Genomic DNA, 13,800 nt, shown 5'->3' with positions numbered 1-13,800 from the left:
GTCAGGTGACGTTGGACTACATCCCCTGTGCCTACCAACAGGGACTCAGGCTGGTGAAGAATCGGGGTGTTGACTGTTTTTTTAGTTAGCAGACGTCCTGATGTTCGGGGCTGTGCAGTTTTAAGTTGTCCGCAGGTTAAAGAATGAAACATGGGATCATTTAAATGAATGAGATGAAACTGGCGTCACTCAGTGTTACAGGGATGAATAATCCAGTTAAGAGTAAATACCAGAAGTGTTTGTTGATACTGACTCTATATTTGATCAGTTAAATGTAAATAAACAGATTTATCCATGATTCAGGATAAAAAAAATAAAATGTGTTTAATTTTTCCTCTGGTAGTTTTATTTATTTTTTATGTTTTGCCTTTACATCCGTTTGTGGTTGTTTTCTGACTCTATTTGGGTCTTTTGCCTCTTTCTAATGTTGTTTTCTTCCTGTTTTTTTCCCATTTATTCATAAATTTAGGAATATTTACAACATATAATTAAAAAACCTTCCCCAACCCCGACATATCAAGTATACATGTATGCATGTATGTATACCTTCGTATACATACATGCATACAGAGATCAACAAAAAGAAAACAAATAAACCTATAAATAAATAAATAAATAAATAAATAAAATTCAGCGAGGGCATGAAGCCGAGAGTTCGGGGTTTGTTTTATTTAGATCTGTGGTGTGTAGTAAATAAATCTAGTTGTTGCTATGGCGACTGTTAAATGAAAATGTCTGACTCTTTCCACTGTTCGTCTTTAAATCCCACCATGAAGTCTCGCTCCCGTTTAAACTCCGCCTACTGCGTCTGTACATAGTTCTTACATCTTTACCCACTCTGTACGTCCACCTCCAGCCGGTAGAAAGACAGCGATTTTCCTCCGTGCTGAGCTCTAACCTGTAGGTGCTTCAACAATCCCTGGAATCCAGGTGTCATTTTAATCTTAACTAACTAAATCTAAATGACAACCTCTCATTAAATAGGACAACACGTGTCTGAATACCATAACAAGCAGCTTCACCTTTCATTTCTCAGGTAGAGGGCTCCTTCCTCTGCGTCTTCTCCTTGTTTTCACTTGGTCTCCGGCTTCGTCTGTGTTGAGTCTTCATTTGTGTGTCTCTGTCCTCGTCATGTCTCTTGACCTCTGCTCTTCTTCGGTGGTAGCTGGAGGCAATGGCGCGGCTGGACTTCCTGTGGCGTCTGCAGGCGAGGAAGGCGGTGGAGGACATGAAGGAGCAGAGGGAGCACAACGAGTGTCTGCTGCTGAACATCCTGCCCGTGCACGTGGCGCAGCACTTCCTGGAGAGAGACAGCAACAACGAGGTACCCCACACACCTGCTGAGCGCTCACCTGTCCACAGGTGTGTTCCTGTCCACGCTGTGAAAAACATTTGTTCTGTCCGCTGTGGTCACGTTGCCCCCGAACCTAAAAAGGAAGCAATTCAATTCAATTCAGCTTTATTATCACAAGTCTGGTTCGTACGAAACAAGAAAACCTCCAAACAGGATCATACACTCTGTTTCAATGGAAACATACATGTTTGGTCAGGTCTGATGTGTGTGTGTGTGTGTGTGTGTTGATCAGGAGCTGTACGCTCAGTCCTACGAACGAGTCGGCGTCCTTTTCGCATCTCTGCCGGGATTCTCCGACTTCTATGAGCGGAAGGAGCTCGTTCATCAGCACGTAGAGTGTCTCCGCCTCCTCAACCACATCATCAGTGACTTCGATGAGGTTGCACATGCACACACACTAACACGTGCACACACACTAACACGTGCACACAAACCTGTTTACATCTCCTGTGTGTGTGTTGGGCAGCTGCTGGATGAATGTTACTTCCAGGCGGTGGAGAAGATTAAAACCAACGGCAGCTCCTACATGGCAGCTTCTGGTCTGTCACCTGACGGACAGGTGAGTCATGTGACCTCGCACTCTTTACCCACAGGTAAGGAGGGACGCTGATCAGTGTGTTTGTGTCCAGGAGTGTGAGGATGGCTGGCATCACCTCAGTGAGCTGGTGCTGTTTGCTTTGGCCATGCAGGAGTCACTGAAACACATCAACACACACAGCGGGAACGACTTCCAGCTGAGAGTCGGTACGTAAATGCACCCCACACACACACACACACACACACACACACATGCACACGTTTCTGCATGTAAATACACCACACACACACACACACACGTTCCTGCATGTAAATACACCACACACACACGTTCCTGCATGTAAATACACCACACACACACGTTAATGCATGTAAATACACCACACACACATTTGTGTACGTAAAAGCGCCACACACAACATTTTCATGAAATTAAAATGAAAATGTATTTTTCCATTTAAATGGAGCCACGTTTGGAAGGAAAGTGTTTGTGTGGGATGAGCAGCTGAGCTGGGTTTGTGGGTTGTGTCCCCGTTCTGGAACCAAACTATGTCCTCCAAGATGTCAACACTGGCCCCACAGAGCAGGTTTTTTTACTACCAGAGTAACCGACTGGTGACCGATGCTGGTTAAATGGGATGCCCTCCCACAGCAGAGTGACCAGCATGAGGAGGAGGTACCAGAAGGGGGAGGTACCAGGTTAGTGACCGGCATGAGGAGGAGGTACCAGAAGGGGGAGGTACCAGGTTAGTGACCGGCATGAGGAGGAGGTACCATGAGGGGGTGGTACCAGGTTAGTGACCGGCATGAGGAGGAGGTACCAGGAGGGGGAGGTACCAGGTTAGTGACCGGCATGAGGAGGAGGTACCAGGAGGGGGAGGTACCAGGTTAGTGACCGGCATGAGGAGGAGGTACCATGAGGGGGTGGTACCAGGATGTTGTGGCTGTGTATGGATCTTCAACATGATCCTGAGGCTCCTGTTTGTTAAATGAAGACATTACTAAATTCCTGGTAAGTCGTGTTTCTTCAGACTTAAATCATCCGATAAACGACCTCAGAGTCATCATCACATCAAACATGGCTGCATTTGAAAGGGAAATTTAAGTTTATTTAAATGGGAAAATTAACTTTCATTTTAATTTTACTCTATAAAATATATCATGGAAATGTTTAAAATGTAATTTATTATGTTTTAATTCAGTATTTTTAAGTTTAATTCATTAAGTTCTCTGTTTAAAAATATATTTAGAACTTTTTCTTTTCACCAGTGTTTCTTATTTCCATGTAAAAACTGGATTTTTCTTATCGGCTCATTTTCTTTTGCTTTTTATGAAGTGACACAAATAACCTCTGACCTCCAGGTATCGCTCACGGCCCGGTGATCGCAGGCGTCATCGGCGCAACCAAACCTCAGTACGACATCTGGGGCACCACGGTGAACATGGCGAGCAGGATGGAGAGCACCGGGGTCAGAGGGAGGATCCAGGTGAGCTCACCTGTCTGTGGGAGGGGCTTAACATGCAAAAAGAGGTTCTAACCCCGCCCACATTCTCCCCTGTCAGGTACCAGAATCTACTAGCTGTATTCTGGTGGAGCGAGGCTTCCTACGGCAGCTGAGAGGGGACATTTACGTCAAAGGCATCAGTGAACGTCAGGGAAAAGTGAGTCAGTGCTGACATAAATCATCTGATATGAACAGTTTTATTAATGTGAGACAGAACTAATTAATCATTACTTTTCATTTAGGAAAACATCTTAAATCTTTATTAAATATTTACCAGAAGTACGAACAGAACCATTTATAAATATACAAAAAACATATACAAACAGAAAACTCATTTATTACCCAAATTCACTTAAATACCACAAATACATAACATTTAATATTAAAACCATAGACTGTATATAAAAGCTGGGCAGAGCCTCCGTGACGTCACTCGTAGGTTTATAAAGAGCTGAATTGAAGCTCATTGGGCGGTCCCACCATCGCCATCTTGGCAGCGTCACGCGTGTCATCATTCCCAAAAAATCCAAAAATGGGCAAAGCTGAGAGGGGGTCTGTGAAGGTGGGGGTGGTTGATTGACACCCATCCAACTCCGAGCTGCCTGTAGCTAAGAGCTAACCGGAGCTAACCGGAGCTAACAGTAGCTAACCAGCTAAGGGAGGTAGGCGGGGTAAAGCTAAAGCACGCTATTAGCCGGCTAAAAGCCGCGGTTGTGCTGCACTCTCCTTTCTTTCCACGGATTTTGGATACCTGTCAATCAAAAGGACACGCCCCTAATTATGCCGAATTCCAAGATTAAATAACATCCAAACAGATGAGTTAGAAAAAAAATTCACCCCCCTCACAGTTGTCATGAGATAAACTTGACCTTTTAATCCTAAAATGTTTTTTTGTACCAGACTTTAAACATGTGAAGTTGGTCTTTTTAACATGGGAGTCTATGGGATTTGCTCTGTTTTGGAGCCCCTAGTGGATGAGGGGGGAACTGCAATTTTGTGCACTTTGCATAGGTTTCACATTTTACCGGCGTAGGTTGCTGCTTGGTTCAAACTAGTAAACTTTATTATCCTTTTTTTTAACAAATATTTACTCATCTTAAACTTGATGTTTTCAACACATCCAAAAAAGTTGAAACAGAGACAATAAGAGACGCTGAAAGCTGATGAATGCTAAAACCACCTGTCTGGATCAACACACAGGTGAGGGTCCTGAGTGGGGAATGAAGGGAGCATCCCTGACAGCCTCAGTCATTCAGGTTCACCACTTTGAGATTCTGGAGAAACTTCTGCATGTAAGCAACAACATGCCAACGTAAAGGCTGCAGGGACATTTAAACGTCTTTAGACTACCTGCCACACTCGCCTTCATAGAGCACTTCTGTGTGATTTAACTACCACCCGAGGTTCATACCCTGAAGACAGCAATGTGGGCTCAGTGTCTCGGCCGAGGACATTTGACATGTAATCAGCAGAAGCCAGGAATCAATCCACCAACCCTTCCGTTAGTTGGTGATTACTTCCTGCTGAGATGCAGCTGTGATCTGAATCCACATTTCCAGTTGAAAAGCATCTGTTGCGTGTGGTGCACCCACCGTGGCTTTCTGGTTAAACAGGAGGGAACCAGACTGACCAGCCTGCAGTCCAGGGGTTGGTCCTGTTGGATCATTCCTACATGGATGATGATCTTTCAGCTGCAACAAGCTATTTAACCCCAACTGATGCCATGAGTAGCTTTTCATTTCCTAAGCAGCCGTGTAGAAAGACTCAATCCAACATGGAAACGATGTTAATCTGTTCCAGAAGGGTCAGATCATCGGCATAGAGCAGAGCAAACATCTAAAGAGAAGCAGAAACTACTAGAACAACCAACTGCTAATAAAACCTACACACTACAGAAATGGTCAAAACATCCAAAAAGCAGTCCAGATTTATCCAGACCCCCCGATCCTCTACATTCTGTATTTGGTCTGCTGCCATCAGGACTGATGGTTCCACTGGCCAAGAAAAAGGGCCACACGTCCTTTATTCCATCCGCGGTGGCCATCTTAAATAAGGAACTTTTTTAGGTTTGTTACAGGCTCTGACCCAGTTTACAGACATAAATGTGACGTTTGGCACTTACAGTGCATCTGGAAAGTATTTACAGCGCTTCACTTTTTCCACACTTTATTATGTTACAGCTTCATTCCATATTATATTAAATTAAGCTCTTACCTCAAAATTCTACACACAATACCTCATTATGACAAGGTGAAAAAAGTTTTTTTTTAGATTTTTTGAATTTATTAAAAATGGAAAACGAAGAAATCACATTACATAAGTATTCACAACCTTTGCTATGGAGCTCAAAATTGAGCTCAGGTGCATCCTGTTCCCACTGATAAGCCTTGAGATGTTTCTACAGCTTAATTGGAGTCCACCTGTGGTAAATTCAGTTTATTGGACATGATTTGGAAAGGCACACACCTGTCTATATAAGGTCCCACAGTTGACCATGCATGTCAGAGCACTAACACCAAGGGTGAAGTCGAAGGAATTGTCTGTAGACCTCCGAGACAGGATTGTCTTGAGGCACAAATCTGGGGAAGGATACAGAAAAAATTCTTCTGCTTTGAAGGTACCAATGAGCACAGTGGCCTCCATCATTCGTAAATGGAAGACGTTTGGAACCACCAGGACTCTTCCTAGAGCTGGCCGGCCATCTACACTGAGCAATCGGGGGAGAAGGGCCTTAGTCAGGGAGGTGACCAAGAACCCAATGGTCACTCTGGCAGAGCTCCAGCGTTCCTCTGTGGAGAGAGGAGAACCTTCCAGAAGGACCACCATCTCTGCAGCAATCCACCAATCAGGACTGTATGGTAGAGTGGCAAGACGAAAGCCACTCCTTAGTAAAAGGCACATGGCAGCCCGTCTTGAGTTTGCCAAAAGGCACCTGAATGACTCTCAGACCATGAGAAACAAAATTCTCTGGTCTGATGAGACAAAGCTTGAACTCTTTGGTGTGAATGCCAGGAGTCATGTTTGGAGGAAACCAGGCACCGCTCATCACCAGGACAATACCATCCCTACAGTGAAGCATGGTGGTGGCAGCATCATGCTATGGGGATGTTTTTCAGCAGCAGGAACTGGCAGACTAGTCAGGATAGAAGGAAAGATGACTGCAGAAATATACAGAGACATCCTGGATGAAAACCTGTTCCAGAGCGCTCGAGATCTCAGACTGGGGCGACGGTTTATTTTTCAGCAGGACAATGACCCAAAGCACACAGCCAAGATCTCAAAGGAGTGGCTTCAGAACCACTCTGTGAATGTCCTGGAGTGGCCCAGCCAGAGTCCAGACTTGAACCCGATTGAACATCTCTGGAGAGATCTGAAAATGGCTGTGCATAGACGTCTCCCATCCAACCTGAAGGAGCTTGAGAAGTACTGCAAAGAAGAATGGGCGAAACTGCCTAAAGATAGGTGTGCTAAGCTTGTAGCATCATATCCAAAAAGACTTGAGGCTGTAATTGCTGCCAAAGGTGGATCAACAAAGTATTAAGCAAAGGCTGTGAATACTTATGTAAATGTGATTTCTTCGTTTTCCATTTTTTTATAAATTCAAAAACTTAAAAAAAAAACTTTTTTCACCTTGTCATAATGAGGTATTGTGTGTAGAATTTTGAGGTAAGAGCTTAATTTAATATAATTTGGAATAAAGCTGTAACATAATAAAATGTGGAAAAAGTGAAGCGCTGTGAATGCTTTCCGGATGCACTGTATATTTTACATATGAATGAATGAATGAAGATTTATTGTCATTATACACAGTGCAGAACACAGGTACAACGAAATTGTTTCCAGTACAACCAGTCCAAGACTAGACAGCAACAACATGTAGACACAACAGGAACAGGCATACTGAGGCAGCAGCCACTTACAGCGCGCCTATAGTAGATATAGAAGGAAAAGATAACATTAGGGGAATAAGATCTGCTGGAGAGGATAAAAAAGGCATCTCCACACTGGGCCTAAGGGCCCATTATTGAGATGCAAAAAACTCCTCAGTACATACAGAACATAACTCAGACAATCACAACATCAGAAACACGTGGCGGGGGGGAGGGGGGGGGGATCTCCCATCACAGCAAGTGCAGACGCAGCTGCATTCTCAGAGCGCGTCCAATCAACCCACTGCCCGGGAGTGGAGGGAGGTGGAAGGACAGCAAGGCAGTGAATAACGGGGAGGTGTATCTGTAGTGGTGTACTTGAGTGTGGTGCGTGTGTGTGCGTAGAAGTGAGCATATGAACTTTGCCCCAGTTCTCCCTCACAGTCTCTGCCACCTGATGATAGTGGGGCATCCTTGAGGGCTGATCCAGGTTGAAGTCCATTACCCCGTGAAGAGGGTGAGGGGAGGGTGGGGGACTGAGCGTCCATCAACAAAACATTCCAGGGAGCTTTCAACCAGCCATCAAGGCCAGCACAGGGAGCCAAATTTGATAACAGCATTTGTTTTGGTTCAGGCCAGAGCTGTTTCGTCTGCCTTGAGTCTCTCAGTGGTCCCACTGGCGACTCCAATCATCCGAATTGTGGGTCAATTTCCATCCAGCCGAGCTGACAACTTCTCCAAGTTGGTGACCACCTCACGTACAAGCCCCGAGAGCGCAACCAGTTTGCCATCCAGAACTGGAATAGCCTCCAGTTTACGATTCAGCTCCTGTACCGCCACAGCCTGATTGTTCGTAGCTCGGCACACACCAGCACAGAAATCCGGCAGCTTGCCAGTGACTGCCGACAGTGTCCGAATTTTGCGATATGCCAGGAAACCGCCCGCTCCAAACAGCAGAAACCCAGTTATCATGAATCCGAATGTATAGATGTCCTCAGCGTCCTCGACAGAAAGAATCGACAGACACATGACTTTCCACGCTCCCCAGGAATCCATCACATATCCAGCCGAAAACGTTCCGCCAGGGCAAGCAGGCTCCCCCACGCCTGTTTTCCGGTTCGAATAAATTTGGTCGATTGCATTTAGGGACCAGCTGATCAGATCCATATCCAAGATTTAGTTTTGGAAGGAAAATGCAGAGAGAGGCTCAGAGGAAAATGCAGAGAGAGGCTATATGTTACTTCACTCGGTGGGATGTGATGCTTCACTGTGTTTTATTGATCTTTTTATCTAGTTTTAAGCTATTGTGTGTTTTGTATAGATGTCCTTTTCCAGATCCAAAGACAAATGTCCATTTCAAGGATGAGGTTCAGAACTGTACAACTCATTATTAAAAGCTGGAAGGATGGTGGGAACCATCGTCTTCCAGGAAGAAACATGGTCAGAAAAACGTCCTGAATGATGGTGATCACTTCAGCGTTTGGTGGAACCAGATGGAAGAAAAACAGCAGTAGAACTCAGGACCATGTTTAATAGTGAAAGTTGGAACATTTCCGCATGAACAATGTGAAGGAACTCAAGGGACCGAACAGCTGAGAACCTCTGGGATGTGCTGGAGCTCAGATGCTTCCATTATCAGTACAAGGTCTTGGTAAAAGATTATTGCAACACTAGATGGAAATAAATCTAGTGACACTGCAGAAGCTTAATGAAACAATGCCACAGCGAATCAAGGATAAAGGTGGCCCAGCGAAATGTTATCGTGTGACCTTTTTTCTTTGGCCAGGTAAGGCATTTTGAAAGGCATCTGTAAATCCTTACGTTGTTTTTATCGTCAGGTTCGGACCTTTTTCGTGAGCAGCCAGGACGAGCGGTCCAGCTACGTGGAGCGAGGCGGCATGCGGGGCTTCGGTCTGAACAGGAACACACTGGGAGCTGTGGTCTACGGCCTGGTGCAGGCGAAGAAGAGGGAAAAGCTGAGGGAGGAGAACGGAGGCTTTCACCTGGTGGAGGCGTCGTAGCAGGAGGGCAGAATCAGATGTTCGTCCACAGACAAGCTGAAGTTCAACCATGTCCAGCATCATTTACAAACCCAGTTTATTCCCAGAATGCCTTTTATAAAAACTTCTTCTTTTAAATCCGTGTGCAGTGCAACAAACTGGACTTCATAACTTTCCTCACCTGGACGGAGGAAACTCCAGCACCTGTTTCTTGTTGAGGCCTTTGAAGGACAGAAGAGAAACCCTGAAATGGCCTCATCTTCATTAAATAACTTTTATATGTGAAAACAGCGAGGAAAAGATGCTAAACTATAGCTTTTTAATTACAGCTAACTTGAGGCTCATTTATGCTCCATGTTAAATACGTACATGTATACAGACGCTGTTCATTTCCTGAGTATTTCAGCATGTTGTCAGAGAGCTTGTACATGATTACCCAAATTTAGCAAATGTAGTAGTACCACCAGCATCATGGGGGCAGCACTGAGCAGTAGAAATCATGTGAGACCAGCGAAAGAAGCATAAAAGAAGAAATAGCAGACCTTACTGAAGACAGCCTGTATGATTGTGTACAAAACATATTTCTGATACCTCGCTTGTGCACAAGGACAGAACCGTCACCCTGTTTGTTATCGTCTGAAGTGGACGTCAGAACTCGTAAATGAACTCTGAACTCCGCACTGCCCTCTAGTGGATGGATTGGCTAACAACCATGACAACGTAAAGCACACATGGGAGTGAGTGGGCAGAGACGTTCGACAACGTTTGACGTTTAAACCACAGACCTACATATTTACATACATAAAGTGAGCATAAATGGCCCCTTGGATGTTTTGTAAAAAATATTTTATTTCTCTACAAAGATGTGGGAACTGTTACCAACATGTTAACTAACCACACGCTGTTTTCATCATTTCTTCATCTCACCACCAGGTGGAGCCACAACAAGCTTGACTAAAAGAAAGGAAGGAAGTTCTTTAGTAACATCTCGAGGCATCCTTATTATACTGTGATAAAAATGTAATAGCTAATATATTTCAGATGAGTTCTCACAGCTGGTAACCGCAGTATGATTCTAGTACAACAAGCACTCTCCTCACGACTGCAGCCAGCGCCTCCTCTCGGTTCTGGTTTCTACTCATGGCTGTCTTTTTACAGAAGTGACCTGCCAGACAAGGATGAGCACTATTCTGGCAGGTTTCAAACATGCACCTGCATAAACATCCTGCATTACGCATCCAATAGGAGACAAGAGGCTCTCCTCTGATCCGGACATAACTGCCCTTTGGTGGAGCAAATTTTACACAAACATACAAACCACATATATTTGCATCTACATTCAGACCACACTTTTATGTAAATTCCAACACACCAACACTGTTTTTATGGTGATGGTGTTCAGTTTTCTTTAGGTAAGAGAACCAGGCCTCCACTACAATTCAGTGTAATGAATCTCTGCTGTCCCTGGTGGTGTCATTACACCTAAAACCTGTTTAACTCTATTTTGATGCTGGTATTTTGAGAGGCTTAGATCTATTATGTATTCATGATAAAACCATTATATCAGTGGTTACAGTATATTAACACTATGTGGTCATAATGGGACTCAATAGGACCAATCAGTCCCAAAGATAAAGAGTGTAATTATATATGTAAACCTCCTATTCTGTGTACTTTGCAATAGAGGGTATAATGGAACTTTAAAAATAGTAATTAAAGGCAAATCCTGGCCAAGTGTCTTACAGTTAGCCTTTAAATTCACAAATATAATAAAACGCATAAGTAACCAGAAGGTATGCGTCTGGACCCCCAAGCTGCTTCAAGGCCTGGGTTGGAGTTAACATGCAGTCATTTAAAAGAAACTGTGCTAAACTTTAGTTTTATTTATATGCAACACATTCCAGAAAAAGTTGGTTCTACGATGTTTTCCCATTTCTAAATGTTTCTGTTCCTTCTCCCAGGACATATACGACATTCTTACAGTGTTCATCAGTACGGGTTCATGGGTGTTTCTAAGTCCTCCAAAATCCTCTAGTGGGATAGGTCAGACCTGCAGACCAGTCCAGTACCGCACCATGCTGCTGTAATGGACCAGACCCTGCAGGGACCTCCATGAAAAGATGATTTCTGCGTTAACCCTCTGATACATGGATTACTAAAACCCAGCCCCACATTTTTTCACATGCAGTACTTTACCTCTGTAAACGTGTACACTTACTTTACTTTTAATCTAATTTGACTTTTCATTTCATTTATTTTTATCCATTTTATAAAAACATTTATAAAACTATATGTTGTCATATTTGTATAATAGAAATATTCTATAAAATTATAGCTGTATCATTTTCTTGTCGTGTTTATCACTGACGCGAACTCGGTCGGAGGATGGGCTAGGGGATAGGCGGGGATTGGCTGCCATGTTTCCGTCAGTTTGCCCCATAGACTGTATATGAAGGATGGGCGGAGCCTCCGTGATGTCACCCGTAGCTCATTGGGCGGTTCCCACAGTCACCATCTTGGCAGGTCGTCACTCCTGGAAAATTCAAAATTGGGCAAAGAGGTGGAGCTGAGAGGGGGACTGTGAAGGTGGGGGTGGATAATTGACAACCATCAAACTCCGAGCTGCCTGTAGCTAAGAGCTAACCGAGATCCGACCCCGTACCATCCCAGAACCCTGATCCGACCCCGTACCATCCCAGAACCCTGAACCAACCCCGTACCATCCCAGAGCCCTGATCCGACCCCGTACAATCCCAGAGCCCTGATCCGACCCCGTACCATCCCAGAACCCTGAACCAACCCCGTACCATCCCAGAGCCCTGATCCGACCCCGTGCCATCCCAGAACCCTGATCCGACCCCGTACCATCCCAGAACCCTGAACCAACCCCGTACCATCCCAGAGCCCTGATCCGACCCCGTACCATCCCAGAACCCTGATCTTGACCCCGTACCATCCCAGAACCCTGAACTGACCCCGTACCATCCCAGAACCCTGATCCGACCCCGTACCATCCCAGAACCCTGATCCGACCCCGTACCATCCCAGAAACCTGATCCGGCCCCGTACCATCCCAGAACCCTGATCCGATCCCGTACCATCCCAGAACCCTGATCCGATCCCGTACCATCCCAGAACCCTGATCCGATCCCGTACCATCCCAGAGCCCTGATCCGACCCTGTACAATCCCAGAACCCTGAACCGACCCCGTAACATCCCAGAACCCTGAACCAACCCCGTACCATCCCAGAGCCCTGATCCGACCCCGTGCCATCCCAGAACCCTGAACCAACCCCGTACCATCCCAGAGCCCTGATCCGACCCCGTACCATCCCAGAACCCTGATCTTGACCCCGTACCATCCCAGAACCCTGAACTGACCCCGTACCATCCCAGAACTCTGATCCGACCCCGTACCATCCCAGAACCCTGATCCGACCCCGTACCATCCCAGAAACCTGATCCGGCCCCGTACCATCCCAGAACCCTGAACTGACCCCGTACCATCCCAGAACCCTGATCCGATCCCGTACCATCCCAGAACCCTGATCCGATCCCGTACCATCCCAGAGCCCTGATCCGACCCCGTACAATCCCAGAACCCTGAACCGACCCCGTAACATCCCAGAACCCTGATCCCACCTTCTGTTTATTGCTCCATTTCTTCCAACAAAGATACGGGATGATTTAACTGTCTGGCCATAATCCAGGTTTCCAGTCTGTGATGGTTCATTCCAGATGCCTCCAAGTCCAGAGAAGTTAGTGTGGCCTCTGGAACTCTGGACCAGGTTATGATGCGGTTTCTGTTCTGCTCAGTAACGTCTGCAGTGACGTGAGTGTAACTATTGTAGACCTGAAGGTTTCCACAGTAATCCCGGTTCATGTGGTGCTATCAGCTGGTGATGACGATGGTTCTGGATGTGGAGGGTTCAGAGATCACGGTGTCCAGATTAAACTTGCTCCTCTGTCTAACACTGAAACGCCTGTTGAGGTTTTTCTTCTCAGTTCGTACGTGTTTCTGCTGAGAAGAATAATACTTTCTGATCATATTCTTGTTGTCATCTTTGTAGAAATGTCTCATCATGACTCAGCATATTACAGAACCAGTGCTGCAGATAGAACAATGTAGTGTTTGTATAATGAGCGACCTTCACTTCTGCTACAGAAATGCTGATCTGCCTTCTGATCACTCAGACCCATTCATTAGCGCTGTACTTGGCAAATAAAGGATAATTTCCTCCACACTTGTTCCTCCCTAAACTGTCGTCATCCAGACTTTTCTAGTATGTGCTGCAGCCTACAGTGTAAAGCTGGATGCTTATCAGCAGATGAAGTGAAAGAAACAAAGCTTTTCAGGGTCACCTGCTCTGATATGGAATAAAAATGATGACACTTTGTTCTGATTTACTTTTTCTAAGTGTCTGAATAGAGGTTGAATAAGTGCTGATAACCTCCGGCTCTGGTTATTCAACCGTGATGAGCTGTGGCTTCAGAGCTCCGCATGGTGCGACCGATCGATTCTGAGCTGGAACTG

The 13,800-nt window shown here is 45.3% G+C and overlaps 2 protein-coding genes across 6 annotated transcripts in view; one reads left to right on the top strand and one right to left on the bottom strand.

The window, feature by feature from the left end:
- LOC121635256 (adenylate cyclase type 8-like) overlaps positions 1–10,019 on the top strand; it is a 28,057-nt gene extending 18,038 nt beyond the window's left edge. For 4 of the 5 annotated variants that reach the window (XM_041978368.1, XM_041978366.1, XM_041978369.1 and 1 more), the window contains 7 exons: positions 1,166–1,324; positions 1,587–1,733; positions 1,821–1,913; positions 1,984–2,098; positions 3,254–3,378; positions 3,455–3,553; positions 9,104–10,019. In XM_041978368.1, coding sequence (XP_041834302.1) covers positions 1,166–1,324; positions 1,587–1,733; positions 1,821–1,913; positions 1,984–2,098; positions 3,254–3,378; positions 3,455–3,553; positions 9,104–9,286 — 921 coding nt within the window. In that variant the 3' untranslated portion in view covers positions 9,287–10,019. Of the gene's footprint in view, positions 1–1,165; positions 1,325–1,586; positions 1,734–1,820; positions 1,914–1,983; positions 2,099–3,253; positions 3,379–3,454; positions 3,554–9,103 lie in introns of those variants that run through there. The other variant, XR_006009377.1, reaches the window with a different exon arrangement.
- LOC121635255 (NLR family CARD domain-containing protein 3-like) overlaps positions 1–13,800 on the bottom strand; it is a 1,000,352-nt gene that overhangs the window by 334,298 nt on the left and 652,254 nt on the right. The window lies entirely within an intron of this gene.

Source organism: Melanotaenia boesemani, chromosome 24 (assembly GCF_017639745.1).
Source record: "Melanotaenia boesemani isolate fMelBoe1 chromosome 24, fMelBoe1.pri, whole genome shotgun sequence".
In the NCBI taxonomy this organism is placed as follows: Eukaryota; Metazoa; Chordata; class Actinopteri; order Atheriniformes; family Melanotaeniidae; genus Melanotaenia; species Melanotaenia boesemani.
This window is presented reverse-complemented; position numbering and strand designations above follow the sequence as displayed.